The 22,508-nt window shown below is 41.7% G+C and overlaps 1 protein-coding gene across 8 annotated transcripts in view; it reads left to right on the top strand.

Moving 5' to 3' along the window:
• Positions 1-22,508, top strand: part of AOPEP (aminopeptidase O (putative)) — a 370,314-nt gene that overhangs the window by 317,618 nt on the left and 30,188 nt on the right. For 5 of the 8 annotated variants that reach the window (XM_057547855.1, XM_057547852.1, XM_057547850.1 and 2 more), the window contains exon 14: positions 19,867-19,983. The exons of 2 other annotated variants lie outside the window; for them this stretch is intronic. In XM_057547855.1, the coding sequence (XP_057403838.1) occupies positions 19,867-19,983 (117 nt within the window). Of the gene's footprint in view, positions 1-18,287; positions 18,481-19,866; positions 19,984-22,508 lie in introns of all 8 variants that reach the window. One more of the 8 variants, XR_009008562.1, reaches the window with a different exon arrangement.

Here is a 22,508-nt window from a genome sequence, read left to right as displayed (position 1 = left end):
TGCCTGAAGCAGCATGTTTTCCAGTTCTTCCCCAGATCCTGTCTCCGTCCCTGAGATTAAATGGGAGAGCAGGGAGGTGTCTTCTTCCCACTCCTCTGCTTCACTTATTTCTGACCGCGTGCTCCAGGAGCCGCCTGTTGGTGCTGCAGGCTTTCTCATCCTCTCCTGCTTGCGTGTTCATGGAGGTAGAGCCATGCACAATAGAACCCCCCTCAGCTCAGCCTCCTTCTCTTGCAGGGGTTCAGGGACTTAATTTTGAATGATCCCATCTCCTCTCATGCCATTTCGGCTCCATGGACAGTAATGCCAAATGAGAGCCAAAGATATAAAAAACATATCTAAGTGAGGAATGATGGGGAAAAATGGCTTTTCTAATGTAAGACATGGTAAAAAATTGTACTTCATTCCTCAGTGAAGAGTTTATCTGGAAAGATATGGCTGTCTGTTTCCCTTGGAGAATATAACTGTGAACTCTGGAAAACATACTCAGTCAGTTCCCTGGCCGAGTCTCTACACAGTGAAAAAAGAAGATAATGGTGTTGATCTTGTGGACATGTGGGTTGTTCCAGCCTCTTACCCATTCCTTTTACTACATAGACACTTTGTCAAACTTCTCAAACCAAAAGGTCCTGTGCCATTCAGGACCTTAGCCAGGTTTAACTTATGTGAATGAAACACTTGGGGGCAAAGGAAGACCCTACCCTGTTAACAGCAGTAACATACCCTCTGAACGTTGTAGGAAATGGCCTCATGGAAAGATTGATTCATGCTGGAAAAATAGAAAATAAGGGAAACTATTCAGAAATAAGACTGTCTTTTAAACCAGTTATGTAATAATGTAAAATCTGATCTAGCCAGATCGTAATTGCAGTGCTGTGTGTTCAGAGTCCCTGTGTATGTGTGTGGGGGTCTGTGTTTGGGGGAAGGGGGAATGACACTTTAAAAATTACATTAATCTGGGCTGTGATCTCACCATATGTGTTGAATTGAACACAACTCTTCTGCATTTAATGAAGACTTTAGCCTTTAGGGGTAAATAAAACATCCCTAAACAGGGATGGCCTGAATATTTTTTACTGGCTGTAATAATTAAAGCCATGAAAAAGGTGGTAGGGTTATGTTACTTATTAACTTGAATCGCTCTTAGATTTGATCAAGACGTGGTTGCTTATGGCGTTTTGTTTCATGTTTGTCCTTTGTTTCATTGACATGCTCTGCGCAGTCCTCTGTGGCACTGTAAGAGCAGCCAGGCAGTTAGGAACCAGACCCAAAAGGGCTTTTAGACCCCTATCCAGCTTTCTTCTCATCCCTCCCCAGCAACCCCAGCAAACTTTTCAACCCCTAGAAATGAGCCTGAAATCCCCCCATAAAGGTGTGTACTTGGAGGGAGGTGAGAAGACGGACCTCGAAGAAATCTTCTGCTCTTAGAAGGAAAAGATCAGACTTCAGGTGTAGCTAAGAGATTTTAAAAAAATAATAAATTTATTTATTTATTTATTTATTGGCTGCATTGGGTCTTCGTTGCTGCACGCGGGCTTTTTCTGGTTGCGGTGAGGGGGGCTACTCTTCATTGTACTCTTCAGTGGGCTTCTCATTGCGGTGGCTTCTCTTCTTGCGGAGCACGGGCTCTAGGCGTGCAGGCTTCAGTAGTTTTGGTGCGCGGGCTCAGTAGTTGTGGCTCACGGGCTCGAGAGCTCAGGCTCAGTAGTTGTGGCGCACGGGCTTAGTTGCTCCACGGCATGTGGGAGCTTCCCGGACCAGGGCTCGAACCCGTGTCCCCAGCTTTGGCAGGCAGATTCTTAACCACTGCGCCACCACGGAAGCCCTAGCTAAGAGATTTTAAAGAATGCTTTTATTTTCCTCACATGTTGAGCCAAACATTAAGAAGGGGTGAGGTTGATTATGAGAGGAACTTGGAACCCAGATGTATTAGTTTCCTATTTCTGCTGTAACAAATCCAGTGACTTAAAACAACACAGATTTATTATCTTACGGTATCTGGAGGTCAGACATCCAAAATCACCTTCACTCGGCTAACGTCAGGATGTCAGCAGGCCTTTGTTTCTTTCTGGAGGTGCTAGGAGAAAATCCATTTCCTTGCCTTTTCACCTTTCAGAGGTCCCTGCGTTCCTTGGTTCATGACCCCTTCCTCCATCTTCAAAACCAGCAAGGTTAGGCTGAGTCCTTCTCATGCTGCCACCTCTCTGGTTTCTATCTTTCCTGCCTTCCTTCCTCACTTACAAGGATCTTGTGGTTGTATTGGGCCCTCCTGGATCATCCAGGATCATCTCCCCATCTTTAGGTCAGTTGATTAACAACCTTAATTCCCCTTTGCCATGTAGCCTAACGTAAGTCGTAGGTTCCAGGGATTAGGACGTGGCTGTTATCCTGCTTACCGCACCAGAGAATGTTGATAATGTAAAGGGTAAGTGAATTGGGGAGTTCAGAGGGTTGGATAGAAGACAAATACAGGGTGTGGTATTAGAAATGGGTTTTTACAGCTTCTTTTACAGTTTCTTATAGCTACCATCGGGAAAAATACATATATTGATATATGTATATTTACACACACATATATGTATAACAGTGGAAAAAGTCATTCACATTTTTAACTTAAGTGGGGTTTTACTGTAATACCCAATGTCAACTGCTGAATTTTAAGTGTGACATCCAAATAATTTATAATTTTAGTTTGGGGGAAATTGGCATTTCTCTATTCAAAAGAATGATCCAATTATTATAGTTTTATTAACTTTAGAATTAATCATGTTTTGTCTTGTGAACATTTTTGTGCTGTAATTTGTTTTTATTAACACAACTTCATAAGAGAACCTCCAATAAAAATGATACTCTATTTTTAACACTATAAACATCCTTTTCGGTGTGCACGTCTGTAAAAATTTTATGTAGTTTTAACCACTCTTGTACATGTTCTTGTGTGTTAAGTGGCTAGACTTTCCTGGTTCCTTTTTCCCCAGTCATTTCTTTTAAGGTTTTGGGTACTGTGTTGCCCGTCCTGCCCCCCTCAAGGCCATGGCAAAGTCAACTGAGATAATAATTTGTTAAGTTCCCTGGGAGAAAAGCGCCACCTGCATTTGCATAAAGCAGAGCTGCAGTGGTTAAGCTGTCAACAGCTTCCTAGTAGAAAATGTCCCTGAAATAGATATGACATTTACCTGTAATGGCTTTCTTTGCCTGTGAAATTAATAGTGTAAGCCTTTTTAAAAAGTTATTATCTTAAAATTTTTCTAAGGTTGAACCTATTTTAACAAATTTTCATCATTTAGTTGCTAAAAATTAGTGCTAATGGGCACAAGATCGAAACTTTGATCTTGCTACAAGACAGGTTATGTTAATACAAAATTGACTGTGGTGGGTCCTGGCAGGTGGGGAGATTCAGAGAAGACATCCCAGGCCTGCAAGGAGCTCAGAAATTTGAGCATACACACAGTAGCACTCTAATGATTCTGTTACATGGCGGAATAGAACTGCCTACATGGGAATGAATGAGAGAACAAAACCCAGAAAGCAAAAATTGTTTCTGGAAGGGTTCTTGAAAAAGGTAGCCCTTGAAAAAGTGATTCACAGAGAGGGAGAGCAAGAGAATTCCAGGCAGGGGGATATCAGTTCATATTGGGATTGAAACTGGAAATGAGCATATTGAACAACACACATGGGGGCATACATGTCATTGTTTTCGTCAGAGGACAGAAAGATGGGAAGGCCGGGGTCAGAGTTGTGCATTAGTGAAACTCGCCCAGCCTGGCGGTGGTGGGCAAAATGGGTTTAATAATCCAGGTTCTTGCAGCAGGGCAGGTCTGATTCACTAAAGGGGGGCGCTGGAAATCAGGGATGAGAAAGGAGTTTCTTGGGCAACTGGTTTACATTTGCTGGTTATTTTGGTAGGGTCACCGGTTGCATTCCTCACCCTCTGCTACTTGTCTGCACAGTTGGTCTTTTAAGGAGCTTTGAGGAGGAGGGTGGGCCATTGTCAATTCACGCCCAGGAGCGAGCAAAGTGGGCGCCGAGAGTGTTTCCTGATTTCCTGACAACTCAAGAGTTGGGTCGAGTTTTTAATGGATGAGAGAAGGAAAGTCGCAGAGCTTGTGCCCAAGGTCACTAGGTGAGTAGCCCGGCAGGATTAGACCCGGGTTGTAGGTGACTCGTCAGCGGAAAGGTGCTCCTAGTGCCTGCTATTTATGTGTTCGGAGGAAAGGACGCTAGTGTTTAATTAGGGGTAGTTTCATTCCCTGCACCAGGCAGGGCCCGCATCGGGCCACGCAGTGCGTGGTGCGGGGAGGGGGCCGCAGCTTTGGCGGGGGGGAGCGGGGGCAGGGCCAGGGCCAGGATGCCGCTCCGTGGGTGGCCCTGCGTCCCTGCCCCACCCCCTTTCCGTCTCGCGCTGACAGTGCCTCCGCACGCGCGGTGGGCTGATGCTCAGACCATGAGGCCGCCCTGGGCAGTGGCGTGGGCGGCCGACTTTAGCTGGGGCCTCGCGGTCGGTGTCGGGTGAGGGTCCAGGGCATGGAGGAAGAACCGCTTGCTTGGTTTAGGTTTAGCACACCTAAACCCTTGTTGTTTAGGTGTGCTCCCGGCTTTGGAGCCCGGCTTTTGGGCTGGATTCACATGAGATTCCCTAAATCGGCCCTCCCCCCCCCCCCATCTTCCCTGCGGAGACCGACTGCGCCTTCCTGGTGGACGCTGGTGGCTCGGTCCTCTGGCGAAGAGCTAAGGGTTTCTGTCCGTAATGAGGGATTCCGCGTTCACCAGGACCTCGGCTGTGGAACCAAGAGAGTTGCTCAGATCGATTGCTGCACCACAGCCGCAGCTCCACTGAGAGCTGGGCACTGTAATTTTGGTCTCTTCCCTTCATAATCCATTGTCCTCGTGCTTCTAATTTGGGTCATTCTTTGCTTTGAGAGACGAATGTGCTCCGGGGACAGATGTCAGCCCCCGTAATTAAACTTAGATGAAGTTAGTCGAGAGCAGGGAGCAGGATGTGCAGGGATTTAGGGCAGCGTTGCCCAGCGGGCCCTGCGGGGTTGGTAGTGCCGTTTGGGGACTTGCTTTGGAAAGGAGTCACCCACCCCCGCTTTGAAGGGCGGTGGGAGCTGGGTGATGCGCAGGTGGCTCCAAGCACTGTTGGCCAGCAAACGACTGCGCTCTGCTTAGAAAGAAGAGAGTAAAACGTTTCCGAGATAGGGTTTCTTTCAAAAAAATAATAATTTTATGGGGATAGGGCTATTGATTTGACTTGCAAAACGGGAAATGGTAATTATAAAAAGAGCTTGAACAAATAGTATTGGAATCAATGAGAAATGAAGTCTGCGGTGATGGTGAGAACTCTGTCTTAGGTGGAGATACTCTCAGGACAGTATGTGGTATGTGGTTTTTATCTGAAGTCTTGCTTTACCTTTCAATTTAAAGCAGAATTGCAGATGTGATCAACAGCTTAATCAGCAGCAGCTTTTTGCGTTTAATAGTAAATTCTAAAATAAGTTTGTGTCAGGCTGATAGCAGCATGGTGCTTGGCCGTTAGATGTTTACTTTTACAAGAACATTTTGGTATATTTTGTAAATTTTTTTTATTCTTGTCTCTCACTGAAGAATATTTGTTAATTATCTGAAGGTAGATATCATGCATTTTTCAAACTGAAAAAATTCATTTAAAAATTTGAAATGTTCTGATACATTTGAAAATATGCATAAACCTTATTAATGTTCTTAACATTTAAAGCATGGTGTCCTGTCTTGCACACAGGAGATAAACTTAGCTAAGAAAACTTTTAAAGCTATTTAAAGATTTAGATCTTGACTCATTGGGGAATTTTGGAAAAATAAGTTTGGGGGGAATATTACATTTTCCTTGCAGGCGCTTTCTACCTGCGTCCTCAGTTGCTCGTCATGTTTATTTCACCTGCAGAACAAGTGTTTGGGAGTCCTTTTAAAGTTTTTATTTCCCAGGCACCTGGTTTTCTTAGTTTAAGCATTGAAGAATGTCATCTTACTTTCAGGACATTAAAGTTTTAGGTGAGGTAGACACATTAGCATTTGAAAGTGTTTGCATTTGGTTTTGTTTCTTATTTTCTACTTGTTTTAACTTGAAATTAGCTGCTTTTCTTATTAAAAAAGATTAACTTTCAAAGTGGTTACTGCAGTGGAACTTTACATTGTGTTCAGATATCTGTCATATTAATATTTAGAGAGGCAAATTTAGCTGCTAAACAAAAATAGCATTTTGTAGTAAAATAAGGTACTAAATTAATTTTCCATAATGTGGCAGTTAAGATTTCCTTCATTTAAAAACGGAGAAATTTTAGAACATATCTAGTAAATGCATGGAGTGGGACGGAAAACTATAGTTACCTGGAATTTTGAAAAAAATGAAAATGTTTTTGAAATATATAGATTGAAAGGGGAAGACATATGAGTCATACAGCCTGTTTTATGCAGCGTTTTTGTAGTGGTTGTTTTATTATTTTTCTACTCCAATAGTTCATTGCCTATTTTTAAAAAATCTTTCACATGAACTTAATTTCTAAATTGTTCAGTAGTTCTAAAATGGATGCAGATTGCTTTAAAGATCAAACCAGTACTGGAAAAGAAAGTACAGAAAGGCTTTTTTGTTTTTGGTGTTTGGTTTTATTTTTCTAAGCACGTATTTTATGGGTGTAATTTTCCTCATCTTGAAATATCTCCTGTACATCTCAAACTAGGCTGAAGAGATTAATACTCAGAACTGTGAATGGACGGTTAATAAATTTCTGGGGACAATAGGCCTGATCACTTCCACCAGTACTAATTAAGAATTATGCAGATTGTTTACTATAAAGATGCCCTGGGTAGTTTGTTTCCCTTTTATTCACATAATCTGTAAACTGTAAACAAAACAGCCCTCCCGCATCTTTGTACATCTTTTACGTTTCTACCAGGTGATCCAGGAACATTTGTGAATGTTCCGCAGGAGGGACTAAACTCATCAGTTCAATATTCATTTTTTGAAAACAGTGGTTTTTTTTTTTTCTTTTTTTCTTTGTTGTAAAGGGCATGGTCTGGTGTTTTTCCATACAAATGGAAAGTGAAGTGGCATGTACACTAGAGGTTAAACTTGTTTTAAGTACAGTGAGCAACGACAGAAAGTCTTCACATTCTATAAATTAGAGGAAAAATTGCTACAGCTATGATTGCCTTTGTTCTCAAAGCCGTTTGAATTGCAGGCTGTGTTGGGACTGGTTCGTACATTGTTTAACTGCTGAGACTAAAACTTCTAATTAGAGTAATTACTGGGTGGGAGCTGACTGGCGGGGGCGGGGTGGGGGCCAGGGGTGTGGCTGGGAAGGGGCGCCGCGCGGTGGGAACCCGGCCCGGCTGGCCGCGCGGCGCGGGGCGGGGCGGGCAGGCGCGGCGGCGGCCTCTCCGGGGATTGGCCCGGGAGGAGGAGGCGGCGCGCGCGGCGGGCGCTGCCGATATCAGCCGGCGCCCGGGACGGATCCGGGAGGACTCCAGGCTCTGGCCTGCGCCCCGACGGGAGCCTCAGTAAGTAAGCCGTTTTCTTCTTTACAAGTCGGGTCCGCCCGCCGCAGCCCGGCCCGTCTGACAGCTGCGGGAGCCCGGGGCCGTCAGCTGGTGTTCGTTAGGAGAATTAAGGTGGTTTCTTCTCCGTCTACCAAATCCTTTCTCATTTTCCTCCTTTTAACCTCAGTCTTTCCACCAAATGAGCTTTAGCAGGAAAGAAAGCCAAGTTTGGTTCACTCGTATTCGTTCTGCTTCATAATCCTGTCCTTATCTGCTTATAGAGAGCAGCCCATTCTGTGGAGTTTGCATTCCCACTACCATGGTGGTATCATTTGATGTGAATGCGAGTTCTGGTTGCCTTCAAAAATACTGTGGGGTGCTTCTGACGGGCTCTTGCCTTTGTTTTCACGCCGTTGTATTTGTAAACGTTTTAAACTTTGAGTGCATTCAAGGGCATGGGTGTCGGTATTGTAATTTTTTGTGTACTTTATTTACCAAGCCTTCAAGGAAGACACATCAGGTAAACAGATACATTCTGAAGTGCTCAAGAAAGCTTACTTGAAGGACAAATCCATCAGGAAAAGAGTAACAACAAATTACTGCTTCAGACTAGAGCCTTCTTTAGAAATGTTCTGCAGGTTAACTTACTGTTCTCTTTCCTCTTTGTTAAGGGGTGTGTGCTAACTTAGAGGGGTTCTGGTCTTTGGTCTCAATTCCTAGAAAACATTCTTAGATGGAAATGTAGACCAGTTTTTAAACTTTGACTCTAAGGAAAAGTTTGTTAGGGTTGCCCTGGAGGGAGCAGCCTATTCATGTTTTATTTCTGTCTCAAAGGTAACTATTACTTGTAAAGTTCTGAGATGAGACACCCTACGTTGTGAAGTCAGCAGAAAAATGGTTCTCAACCTGTGAGGTTGCGTTTAGTAAGTTTAAAAATCTTTGTGTCCACTTTTCCTTTTGGTGGGGGGGGGGAATCTGTGATCACTGGTTCTTCAGGTTGATTTGTTATAAGCAAGTCAAGCTTCACTTCGGAATAGAATGTGTAGATTATAATTGGTATGTTGTAACTTCGATAAAAGCACAGTTGCAGAAAGTAAACATTTTTTAAAGTTTCTCTTTTTTTAGTTTTAATTATATAAGAAAAATTTCTTAAAACCTACACAAAGAAAACGGTTTGATTGCTCCCTCTTTTTTTTTTTTTTTTAACATAAATTCTAAGTTAATTCATAAAACAGATAAGCTTGGATACTCAGGGGAGGGAAAGTTCGGTTTTTCGCAGACTGACTGTTTTTCATGAAAATTGAATAAGCAATTCAAAAACTTAGAAATGTCTTAACATTTCCTGTAATTTCCAAAAGTTCTGTGCTATTAAAATGTATTACGCTGATAAAATAATACTGAATTTTTCTTATATAAGCATATTATATATACATAAAGGCAGATATGAAAAGAATAGAAATGCTAAAACTTAACTACAATTTGTATGACATTTCTTTACGAGTCTATTAGGAATAACTTGCAATACTTGAGATTTTAGATTGTTACCAGAAAAGGTATCTTAGGTTTAATCAGCTTTATGCCAACCAACACCTATGAAAAGGTTTTGGTAGGTCTCAGACCTACTAGGATTTTAGGTATGTATCTATTTTTCATCTTTGAAGACTTACTTCTCTTGATTGACTTTGAAGTATTTGAATTCACATGAGAGGATTTTTCTATGGCAGCAAACAAGGCCGAATTTCAGATTTCCTGCTCCTGTACCAGCTTCCGGCTGCTCCGGGCCATGAGTCCAAGCTGGAGCTCACAGTAGACGTAAGATTTTAATGTCTGAATTCTGATAGCAGTAAGGAGTGTGTTTAGCTTTAAAAGAACATTTTTATAACACTATTTCAGTCTCTTGTTTAGCTGGGAATAGTTCTTATCGTGATGGAAAGTACATTAATTTATGAATTATTCAGCCCTTGGTACATAGCCTGCGACTTTGGGGTAAACAAACCTGGCATCATTCATGTCCATGTAGTTTATTGTTCTGTTTTCCATTCACCTGTTTGTTTTACTTTCTCACATGATGTGCATCTGTAAGACAGCCATTTCTCTTCCATACAAAATGCTGACCCATTAAGAGCTTTTATTCCCTTCAGCTGCACTGGTATTGAGGTGGAAGAGAGAAAAGGAAGAGTTAAAAATGAGGGAAACATTTCTTGAAAGTATGTGAAACTTGTTCTTTGCCTCTCTTTTTCCTGAAGCTCTTAAGTCCATGTTTTTTTCAATAATACGAATTTCTGTAAGTTTCTAAGTGACCCTTAAGAAGTTAATTCTTTGCTCTATTCCTTATAAAACTTTTCAGAGTTAATCCGGGGTATAAAACGTCTGGACTAGAATCCAAAAGTGTACAGAATTTGAGTGAAATCTGACTCCTGTGCTTTATATACATTAAATCATTCTGTGAAAGAAAACTTGAGACATTGGATAGTAAATTGTGCAATACTCTCAACAGAGTGTTATTAAGTAAAAACAACTTTGTTCCTTTATTTTTCCAGCAATAATTCTTGTAGTTGGACTCCTACCCTCTTCCACCTCATACCCCCCCCAATTTTTCTTTAGTTGTGGTTGGCTATACATATCCCTAAGGATATGTTTCTTTGTCAACTTTATGACAGAAACCACAACAAATTGTGGACGTGTGGTTAATATTTATGTGTAGTTTGGGTTTGGTAGAAAATGTAAGAAGAACAGTAGAAATTAAAATCTAATCAAAAAGGTATTTATGTTGTTTTGACTGTGGACCTATGAAGAAGAAAGGACAGGAACTAGGAGTAATGGAATGTTAGTATTTTACACCAGAATAAATACCCAAGAGTGAAATTTGCTTGTAAATTATGCTCTCTCCTTAAAAATTTGTTGAGTATATGTGTGTGTCCGTTCCCAAGTCGTTTGTCTGAGCCGAGCGCCAGAGTATGACTTCGTTTCTCCTTCCTTCTGTTTCTTGTCTTTTTCTCACCTGGCAACTCTTGTTAGTGTCATTATCTCTAAAATGCTTTTGTGGCTTTTTTGTAGATGTTAGTTTTGATAATTTTTAAAAATGTAATCTGTAATAACAAGTTTTAACAAGGAGACTGTGGAAAGCAAAGGGACAGGTCTTCGTAAGACATACTATTGAGTCTTTGCATTTAGCGCAAAATGGGTTGTTACAAACACTACAATCTAGCTTATTCATTAGATTAGTTCTTTAAAAACATCGCAGAACCATCATTTTGTTGATTACAGTCAATTATAATTGAGGAGGCATTTCCGTTATTTTACCATTCGCTTTTAGAGTAAGAATCTATTATACAGAAGGTTTACAAAACTTTTAAAATTGATATATTTAAGTTGTGTATTTTTGGATTCGTTTTCATTTAGAAGTGAGAATCACTTCTGGCTTGAATTTTCATGTGTAGCTATATAAATTTTCTTTCAATATAGTTTTATTTAAATCACTGAATGGTTGCTTCACAGCTGTTCTTGCAGTCATTTTTCTGTATTACTCCATCTTACCGTATTGGACATTAAGTCCTTTATTTAAATTTGATAAACATTTGAGTATCTGGCATGAGGTAGGTGGCACATGAAATGAGCAAGATAGGGTTCCCATCCCTTAGGGAGTTGCCTTAAAAAGGTACATTCTTTTTATAGAAGTTGAAATATGGTTTTATTTGAACTCAGTTATTCTTGTTTAAACTTAAAAGAGGAGGATCCTATTTTTGTCCATGAAATTTTAAGGAGCTTAATTTCGGTAAATGCTTAGGTCCCCCCCCCCCCCCCGCAATTTGCTAATCACTTGTAACTTATAGAGGAAAACTGTTTTCAGACTGAATATTCCTAAGGATTTTGTATTTGTGCATATGAACACCTTAATTTTGTGCATATTATCACTTTTTTTCCAGGAACATAGGGCTAGCTATAGAAAATAAACTCAACTGAATGTTACCCAGAAGAATCTAATGTTGATGCAGTTATTTTCTAGAAGTGTTAAATTTGTAACAAATAATCCCTCGCAGATGATCTGATTTTGATATATTGGGGGTAATAGCGGAAGTTGAAGAAAGATAGGAAGAAATTCTGGTTTGAATGAAATTACAGTTACTGGTTTTTCCCTTGGAAAAAACTCTGAAAATATTTGATGGTTCATTTATATTATAAATGACAACATAAAAATCTGAGCACGTGACTGATGCAATGCTTCATGTATATTTGCAAAGCATTTGGAAAATTTTAAAATCTTTCAATATTTCTTTTTTTTTTTTTCTTTTTTATTCTTTATTTCTTATAAACCCTTATGTCGAACGCTGACTTTCAATAGATCACAGTGAGGGAGCTGCTCTAAAATTGCAGTTTTCACGCATTGCTCGCACAGGACTTATGTCTTACATTTAATGGTATTCATCTCTACGTAGAGAAGTATTGACATCAGAACTTTTGAGATCTATGTTGCTTTGAAATACTGTTGTTATGACTAAGAATAGAGAGGCTCTGATGGAATTCTTGGTGCACACTCCTGCTAGGGGATCTGCTTCTAACTGCTTTATAGAAGCCCCTGGTTTCCAGGTTGCTAGCTCAGTATTTTGTTAGAGCATGTGCTTTAATCATTTACGCATTTCAGTGCTTAGATTGCAGTATTAAATTTCTTCATAAAGTGGATCTTCTCTCCTTGAAGTAAATTATTGGGAAATTTTTAACATGTTTTAAGAAAAATAGTTCAGCTTGATCTGGAGGCAGGAAAAAGAAAAAGGCCAGGCAGCTAGCTGCTCATGTAGGTTACTCAGAGAAAAAGTTGATGTGAAGAGTTACTTAATTCCTTTTTGTATATCTTTAGAAAATTATTCACGCAAATTCAGCCATAGTCTACGTTCTGTTCTTAACTTTCCCCCCACTTAATAATATTTCTCTCCATCTCAGCATATTACAGAAACAGTTAACATCTCATTCTTTTTAATAGCTGTGTAATATTCTGTTGTGTGATGGTTATATACCATAGCCACGATTTTGACACACAGATTTTGACTGACAGTTTTCACAGTAAAGGTATATTCATATGGTGGGCTTTTGGAGGTCATAAATTAGTTGGTATGCAACCAGAATTTTGAATTAGAAAATATCACTTTATAACTTAGGAACTCAGATTCATAAAATGTATACTCTTAAGATAAATAAATCAATTATTAAATACAGTATTGACTTAGATAAGAGCATTAATTCTAAAGAAAGGAAAAGAAGCAGATTTCTATTAAAAGAAAAAACAAACCAAAAACCTGTGAATACGAGAAAAGTTAGACGTATTCTCTGAGCCTTTCGAGTGTTCCAGATTCTTTAGGAAGCCTTCAACAAGCCCTGCGCGGAGCATGAGTGTTGTCATGGCGGGGTGAATGGACTGAATCACTTAGGAATTTATAGTTTCTTCTTCATGAGCCATGTTTTTCTTGAGAAGCATAAAATTCAGATCAGGAATGGTCTCCCTTTGGCCCCTTTGGTTATTGGTCTGGCAAGTTCCTGAATAGGGAAGGCAGACGCAAAGATACCAAGAATCTCTTATAAAATACTTGGGAATTTTCAATTTGAGTGTTTACAAAGATTTATTTTCAAACTGTGTTATAACATAAACCATAAGTGTACACATGATTATAAGAGTTGACAGGAGGACTTCATTTAATGTGGTTTAAATAATATGCTTTGTATCAAATTGCATATAGTTTGGGTAATATTTTTTACAAAAGTTAGGGAAGTGTTAGCACATGAAAATTTGACCCTTATAACCTGACATGAGTGAGATATGAGAATGATTTATGCCAATGAATTATTTCAGGTACTCTTTGCTAATGATGGTGTCTGTTTTGGTCACTGTGGTGTCACTTTTGGAAGCACCACAACCAAACTATGGCTCAAAAGTTTGGTAGTCTTTTTCAACTGTAGCTGTTAGAATTGTTTTCCCCCAAATATAGTAAATATGCTTTTTTTCTGTGTGAACTGAATTATATAAATATTTGCTTCTGCTTGAATTTTCCTAAAATTTGTCTATAGACATACTCCCTAAAGATGTTTGATAATCAGAAATACTGATTATGCTGGATCTATTCATTGATTTCTTTATTTTGCAGAAAATTATTTTCACTTTTAATTTTATTTAGTGACCTTCATTGGTTGGCAAATCAAATTTATGTCCCCAAAATAATATGAACCAGAGACTTTAATTCTTAAATTCATCAATTCTTTAAAATGTATTGTTTTTCTTCAACATGGAAAGGATGGTTTTTCTTTTGTAAGTTTTGTTTCTATAAGCAGTTCAGAACAATTGTGTTTTTCTTGTATATAAGTTACTATTTTAGACTAAAACCATTTTAATTATATCATGATATCCTTGTTGACAACAGCTCTTGGCCAGACACTCTCCTATGTATATATTATCAAATAGTCCATTTTTGTCACTTAACGATGTTTGTCATTAAGAAAGTGACAGATGAAAGATCCTATACAAACAATGAAGTGAGAACCATGGTCCTGGCCAGTGTTTGGAGTAGGCAAAGTCAACTTCACCAGAGTTCTGATACTCTTCGGGGCACCTGAGGGTGCATAGTGTGGTGGATGTGTTTTCTGGGAAGAGTAGAAAGGAATTTGTTAGACTTTGGGGGAAATCTTATTAAAAAGACCTTTTATATCTGTAGGATTACCTTTTTAATCCAACGGGCAAAGGAGAACTGCTGTCTCTTTTGTGCCTCTATGCCAGAATACATGTGACTTTCAAAGGTCAGCCTCCCCAATTCTGGTCTGGACCCTGCGTGTGTTGAATTTAAGCCAGTGTACAGGAGAACTTGAGATTTTTCCTCCCTCCCCCATTTTTTCTGTTTTTGTTCAGTGTAAACAGTTCCTGCCGTAGTAACACAGACAAATATAGCAGAGAATGCTTTTCTGGAAGAAGAATGCTCCCTAAGCATTTTTTAACCATTTTTGGGAAGAATTGATCTTTCTGTGTATTTCAGGCAGACCGAAAGAGAGGGAGGCCATTGCTGTAAATTGAAGTGACATCATATGTATTTTGCCCCCATTGATCTGCATTTAGTCTCCAGCCAGGATAAAAGGAAATGGCATCAGGGAGGAAGCATGCTTCATTTAGGCACAGATCCCAGAGTGATAGTGGGGTAATAATAGAACTCACGCCACTGTCCGTCGGTGGCTGCGTTAGTCCTAGGCTCATTCCCCGTCTGGGAGTCTGAGACTTCCTTCGTGTGTGGCTGCAGCGTGCCAGCTGGCCTGTGAGGGGAGGTGCCCTCCTTTGCTTTTGGAGGGGTGCGGGCAGTGGACGTGGATGTTCGCGGGCCCCGGGTTCCCTGTGTTGGTCCTGCCTGTGGAAGGTCAGCAGTGAGATGGCGTACGGGGCACTTTCTGATCTAGGAGCCTAGCTGGCCCTTTCGGAGTCCTGCTTATAGAAGAAGTGGTGGAGGACCTCAGTCGTGTGGTTGGTCTTCAGGGAGCCAGGAGTGAGTGATGCCCCCGTGACAGTAGAAAGAGGTTTCTAGGCTTCTGGAAGAGTCAGGGTTCATTTTCTTTGTGCTACTTTGTAGACTAGGAGGGTGCGTTTGGAAAATCCATATTTTCTTTCCAAGAGCCTGTATAAGAACTCTTTAGAACTGTTCAAACTTGTGAAGCTTGCCTCAACCCTTAGGCTGACTGGGAAAAATTACGAGGTAGACTTTTTTTCTCTTTGTGCATTTCTGGGTAATTAGCAGCCATGGAATCCTCCATGTTTAGAGCAAGAACACAGACTTCCAGAATTCTTTTTTTATTTATTTATTTATTATTTTTGGCTGTGTTGGGTCTTCGGTTCGTGCGAGGGCTTTCTCCAGTTGCGGCAAGCGGGGGCCACTCTTCATCGCGGTGCGGGGACCGCTCTTCATCGCGGTGCGGGGACCGCTCTTCATCGCGGTGCGCGGGCCTTTCTCTATCGCGGCCCCTCCCGTCGCGGGGCACAGGCTCCAGACGCGCAGGCTCAGCAATTGTGGCTCACGGGCCCAGCTGCTCCGTGGCATGTGGGATCTTCCCAGACCAGGGCTCGAACCCGTGTCCCCTGCGTTAGCAGGCAGATTCTCAACCACTGCGCCACCAGGGAAGCCCCAGAATTCTTAACAAATCTCAATGTATTGACCTCCTTTGGTGTTTCATTTTTTGTGTTCGAGTAAGTTTTCCAGTGTTGTGAAGTTCTCTATTTCAAGTGCCCACGTGACTTTGGCACCCTACTCTTATTTTGTCTAAGTTTCTGAGGCAGATGCATCTTAAAAATACCGAGCTGGTTTCCATATGGAAAAAATAATAACCTCATCGTGAGTTCCTAGTTTGTGCAAAGGAAAGAACTTGCTCTTCCTATCACTGTTGAACTGTGGGTGTGAGCACTACTAGACCCTCAGAAATAAAGGCAGGTTCTTTTTCTAATGTTGGAAGGAGCTGCTTTCTCAGGAGATAATGCTCTGAAGCATGTGCTTTATTTTTCTTAAATCACTCCATGCTGTGACTAAAGCCGTGTCTGTCTCCACCCCACCGCCCCATACTGCTGTATTAAATACAGTGGGCCTAGAAGTCATGTGAAATTTAATTTGATTTCTACATGGGTGGGAGTGGAGTGACCCACAGAGCATTTCCCAACGCCCCTGTGCTTGCTGCCAGGGCGGGTGGCACCCGGCACTGTGTCTGAACACTTTTGCTGGTGTATGATATCTCTCAGTTGCTTTGTGAACATTTTGGTTTATTACTTAGTATTTCTTTTTCATTATAGGGTGGCTTTATATGGAGTAAGTGTTTATTTTACAAAGAGAAATATGCTGTATTAAAGCAAGCTGCTTACCACATTTTTGCTTCAGTATTCTCTTTTTCAAGGTCTGTAATCTCATGTAAAAATTATGTAATGTTTACTTACTCATTTGTGAGTGAGAGATACTGAATTTTATTGTCTGTGTACTAAAATAGCATTTGATCACCGATTTGAAGTACAAGCCCCCCCCTCCCCCACGCCCATCCCCACCGAATTGGAAGAATTACAGTTGAAAGCCAGATGGCTACAGGTTGTTTTACTATGGAGAGTCATTTACACAAGTCCATTCTGAAGACCTCTCAGCATCATGGAGGAATGTCCTCAGCCTCTGTGTTGGTTCTTGGTGCCCCTGCCCACCTCTGAGCAAGCCAGTTCTTGAAGCAGCCGCCAGGCACCTTAGTGAAGGAGGAGCGAGAGCTGGTGGGGTGTGTGCATGCTTGTTCTTTGCCTTTCTCCAACTGAAGTAAATTAAACTTAACAAAGAACCGCAAAGGCTTGACTCCCTCCCTCCCAGCTCGGCTGCTCATCTTAAGTCAGGGGGCTTGGCTTTAGATATTTTTCCATTGCATAAAATGAGGAGAGGACAAAAACTTTCAGTGATCCTTCTGGTTCTGTTTCTCTGTGCAGGTGTGTATGAACTTTTTGCTTAGAAGAAAACTGCGAGAGATACAAAAGTGTGAATCCAGATATTTTGATAGGTTCCCCTGTTACTAATTCTCTGACTTTAAACAGGAGTTTATTGGTCAAACCCAGCTGGGGTAAGTTGAGGACCAAGCTAGTCGTCTTACTCAGGGTTTCTTTCCTCCCTGGGTCTCTCTAGTTTAAACCAAATCCTAAGCTTGGGTTCTAACAATAGGCCTCTTTGTAAGCGCAGGCACGTAATAGGGAGATGCTCTTCTTTCTACTCTTCCCTTCTCTGCAGTTTTGCAAATTGGCCGGGCTTGTTCTGCTGCACTTAGTTAGAGAATAAGGCCGCCACCCGCAGCCCATGGGTGTTCTGTGCTGTATCAGGCTGGGCCCTTCCCCAGAAGCGGTCTTCTTGGGTAGCTGTTGCTGCCCTGGATTGGCTGCCTGTAGAAGCACTGCTGACCAGTTTTGAGCATGCCCATGGGGATGCAGGACTGGCTAGCCATTCTGACCCAATCTGGGACCCTCCCCTCCCCTCCCCTGCCCCTGCTCCTGCCCCTATACAGACAGATGGGCTGCTGCTGGACGGGCACCTAGGCCAGCCAGGCCGCCACAGGGTGGGGGCCACGTGGGAGCACGCTTTGGAAAGGGATGTAGTGGGGCAGGTGGGGAGAGACCATTTTGGGGAGAAAGGGTAGACTCCATGAGAAGGGTTCAAATGCAAGAGGGCAATCAGGGAGAGTGGCCTTAGGGGAGAATGAGGGGCACACTCAGGGCTGGGGCTGAAGGCTTAGCCTCCACCAGACAAGGGGCCCCTCTTGGAACATAGGGAAGGAAGATCCAGAGAGGGAGGCTGCAGGGTGAGATGGATGGGAAGGAGGGCAGGGGGACCCTGGGTGCCAGGCCCAGCTGGGCCGAGCTGAGAAGATGGAACTACAATAAGAGGGGCCACAAGAAAGGCTGAGAACAAAGTGTCAGCTCTGCTGCCTGGTCAGGAATGCCAGAGGCTGGGTAAGACCCCTCCCTCTGCCGGCAGCCACGAGTGCCTGCCTGCCAAGTGCCCATGGTGCGGATGGTATACAAGGGCATGCGTGCTCCCCAGAAGCTGGTGGTTCTGAAGTTGGTCTGTTTTATAAAACCGCAAATTTCTTTTAATATCATAAAAGTAGCCTCATGTGTCTAAAACTGTAGAAAATGGAAAAATGGCATTTTTGTGCTAGTATATAGTAATTTGATATCTTTAAAGCATCTTACAAACACAGTAGTTCTAATGGAAGGAAATTAAGTGTTCTCATATATAACCTCACAGGTCAGTGCTGAATCGTAACCCTCTGGTTTTGCTGAAGCACCTTGTTTCTCCTGTCAGCCTGAGAGAGGATCCACAGCATGACTCTGTAGTGGATGGAGTGATGCTATGAAATGAAAATACCCAAGAATCAAGTGTTGTGCATTTGTGTCTGTCTGTCTAGAGGGAAGTGGCGGTTTAATTAGACCTTAGAAAGGTGAGGTGAGAAAAGATAAGAAATGCTTTCTTTGTGGAATTACGTGGTGAATTTCATGCATGCGGTCTCTGCTGGGTTTTCCTGCAAGCGCATTTTGGAAGAGTGTGTGTCTGAATGGAGGGGGAGGCAAAGGTGCAGTGCACACTTGGGGGCTGAAAGGTAAAGAGAGGGGAGAAGCCAATAATTTTTGAAATTTCTTTTAGAGTAATAAAATGGGGATTAAAATCCAGGTGTTCTTATGAATATTCTGTTGCTCTAGTATTGACTTCCAGAACTGTAAATCTGGGTTAGTTGACAAGGATTGCCTGGACATAATCAGGAATGGAGCAAAGCTAAATGTCGAGAATAGTGGAATTCATAGTAATTATTTTAAAACCTTCATTTTAGAATAAATACATTTTGGTTCCTACAAGATGTATCTTAAATTGATTTTTTTTCTTCTGTTAACAGTTTGTGTGCTGCTCCGTGCTAGAGGCTGATCTAGGCACTGTGGTATAAGAGTGAATAATACAGATATTTTAAGTTCTTGGATTTCACAAGTATTGTTTGTTCACAGATTAGTTTGTGTTATTTTTGAACCATATAAAAACATCTTCCTCTCTTTGCCCTTAAGTGGTAATACCATTTTTACTTATCCTGTATGAAAACTCAGGGATCTGAGTGACCTTGTGTGGTTGTGTGTGTGTGTGTGTGTGTGTGTGTGTGTGTGTGTGTGTGTACTCATACATACAACCTTCTTTTTAATGGAATAATAAACTTACAGTTTTTATAATGGAGGGATTGTGAAACATGGTTCTAGTTTCATTACATGCTCTTTATTTCTTGGTGTACATTTGCAAGACACATGCTAAAGAAGGAAATCTGAAAGTTGCTTATTTCTGTTAAACTTCCATGTGTTTACCTAAGATCAGAAGGTTTCTTGAGTATTTGTCTAGGCTAAATGACCTTTTTTGGCATATGCATGCTGTAGAGAAAAAGATCTAATAAAACCATGATAATGTTTTATTAAGATAAGCACAGTTTTTAATCATTCACAGTGTATGTGTACATTTAAGTCGTCATGTTGTACACCTTAAAAAAAATTCATGGTGTACAACCTAAAACAATAAACAAGGTAAACACAGTTTTGATCTGCTCTTAAATATAGAACTGACATGAAAAGCCATGGAGAATAGGGCTTAATCAGGCCCCAGAATGCAGTGTCTTTGGGGATACAAGGTAAACCTTGAGGTTTTACCCTAGTAAAGTCTACAGTCTTCCCATGTTTCAGACAGCTGCTGGGAGTCCCCAGGTTACCCTGGATTTGCTGTCTTTGGTCTAAACGTTTGGGTTTAATTTCTTGTAAGCTGAATGGCATTTTCACAGGCTGTTTGGTTTTGTCCTCAGCTTCTTCCAGACCAGCTGGTCTTGCTTCTGGAGCATCTCTTGGAGCAGAAGACTATGAATCCCCGAACTCTGCAAAGACTTGAGAGGACGTACCACCTCTCGGAGCAGGATGCAGAGGTAACCAGGAACACCCTCAGAATTTACACTGTGGGCCCTCACTGTTGGTGAAGAATGATGATCCCATTGCATCCCAAACTGTTGGAACTCTTTAAGCAGCATCCCATGCTGTGTCTTACGAGTGAAAAGCAGCACTTTGAGCGAAGAGTAAACTGCTTCCCTGGTTGCACTTGCTCCAGCAGGGGGCCTCTGATCCTGGTCATTACCAGGGTATTTTGAGGTCCTAAGTTTTTCCCTCTTTCTTCTTAAATCATGAAGATGGACATAAGTCTCCTAAAGGAATGAGCAGGCGGGTGGAGTGTTTTTAAATTGTAAACTTGGGTGGGTCATCTTGTGCACGATGGAGGTGCCGTCCTGTTGCACATTAAGGAAACTTGGCTGAGATGTGCCAGAGCTTCTTGGCTGCATTCAGTTAGGACAGGAAGGGGGCCGTGTGCAAAGGGGATGAAAACGGAATCTGACAGCCGTGGTTTGAGAAGCAAAATCGGATGCTTGTGGGAAAGCAATATGATGGGGTCCTTAGTATCTTTTAGCTTATTGTGACGAATGCAATGTGAATCCTAAGATGAGTTCCAGGGTTTTTTATTTTTATTTTTATTTTTTTTAAATTATTTTTATTTATTTATTTATGGCTGTGTTGGGTCTTCGTTTCTGTGCGAGGGCTTTCTCTAGTTGTGGCAAGTGGGGGCCACTCTTCATCGCGGTGCGCGGGCCTCTCACTATCGCGGCCTCTCTTGTTGCGGAGCACAGGCTCCAGATGCGCAGGCTCAGTAACTGTGGCTCACGGGCCCAGTTGCTCCGCGGCATGTGGGATCTTCCCAGACCAGGGCTCGAACCCGTGAGCCCTGCATTAGCAGGCAGATTCTCAACCACTGCGCCACCAGGGAAGCCCCAGGGTTTTTTAAATATATAAAATAATAAATTATTTAGTCATCTTAAGTAAAAAAAAAAGCACACAGTCTCTCTTATATAAAACTCCTTAAAGGCAAGTAGGTTTGATTTGTGTTCAGTTGAGAATAAATGAATATTTTAAAACTGTACAGTCCAATATGGCAGCCGTTAGGCCCATGTGGCTATTGAGCACTTGGTATGTGGCTGTTCTGAATTGAGGCGTGCTGTTAAGTGTGAAATATGCATAGCAGATACTGGAGACATAGTATAAAAAGGGGAAGCAAAATGTCTCAATAATTTCTTCTTATTGATTACAGTGTCAAAATGATATTTTGGACATGGTGGGTTAAATAAAATATTGTTAAAAATTAACTTCACAGTTCTTAAAATGGAGTAAATCGAGAAAAGCCAGCTCATTATTAGATTTTAAAAGGTAAGATGGGCACTGTTATACATGTTAAAACCCTTATGTAAATTCAGGAGTTAATTGAAAAACTCCAGAGAAGACATGTGTAGCTTTTTATCCATCTCAGCCATAGATCAGACGTGCAACTGTTGCTGTTTATTTCAGCTCTTATATTTTTGTTTATAGGAGTTTCCAAATGCCAGCTTGTTATTTTTAATTAGTGTTTAAAAGAGGTTTCTATTTATAAGCATGAGGTTATGCTTTAATCAGAGCTGAATACCACTGAAATGCCAGGCCCCAGTGACAGGCAGTGGGCAGACGAAGGCGGAGGATCAAAGCAGGTGCTGGGCACCTGTTACTCCTCCACTCCTTGCCAGAAGCTGGGAGGTGGTAGACCCTGGTCCCCCCACCCCGTTCCTGTTGGCATAAACATAAAGCACACTGTGTTCTTAACTTACAGCTCAACTTAGTTGTTATATGTAACTTCTTAAACCTTCGAGAAATATAAACAGGTTTTATTTTGATGCCCAAAGCCAGAGCAGTCTCTTCAGGCTTGTCTCTTTGGTTATGAGAGACTGGGGCCTGAGGGAGGCTTGACTGGTTGGAGTAACTAGCGTGGTCAGCGTTCATGCAGTTCACAAATACTCACTCTGCCAGTCACTAGGGATGCAGCAGTGGCAGGGGTCACCCTCAGGAAGTTTGGATTCTTCTAGAAAGGCAGCTCATAAGTAAATGAGCAGGATAGTTTCAGATAAGAGCTACAAAGGAGATTGCAGGTGAAAGTGAGCTAGGTGTCTCTAGATAGAGTTCAGGAAAGGCCACAAGAGAAAGTGACATTTGAGCCAGGACCTAAGGGCAAGAAGGAGTTGGCCATACAAAGCCAAGGGGCCAGGAGTGATTTCCATACAGAGGTGGCAGCAAGTGCAAAGGTGTGAGCATGGCATGCGCGAGGATAGGGGTCAGCAAACTTTTTCTGTAAAGGAGCAGATTTTAATATTTCAGGCCATACGGTTTCTGTCACAACTAACCGTTCAACTTTGCTGTTGTAGCTGCCATAGGCAGTATGTAAACGAACAGACGTGCCTGTGTTTCAGTAAAGCTGTTTATGCACCCTGAAACTTGAATTTCATATAATTATCACATCTCAAGATGATTCTTTTTGTTGTTGTTCCTTTTAAAAACTCTTCTAAAACGTCCACACCGCTTCTAGTTGTGGGCTGATTTGGCC

The sequence above is a fragment of the Balaenoptera acutorostrata genome, chromosome 6 (genome assembly GCF_949987535.1).
Source record: "Balaenoptera acutorostrata chromosome 6, mBalAcu1.1, whole genome shotgun sequence".
Classification (NCBI taxonomy): Eukaryota; Metazoa; Chordata; class Mammalia; order Artiodactyla; family Balaenopteridae; genus Balaenoptera; species Balaenoptera acutorostrata.
The sequence above is the reverse complement of the archived record's forward strand: the minus strand, read 5'-3'. Positions and strand labels throughout refer to the sequence as shown.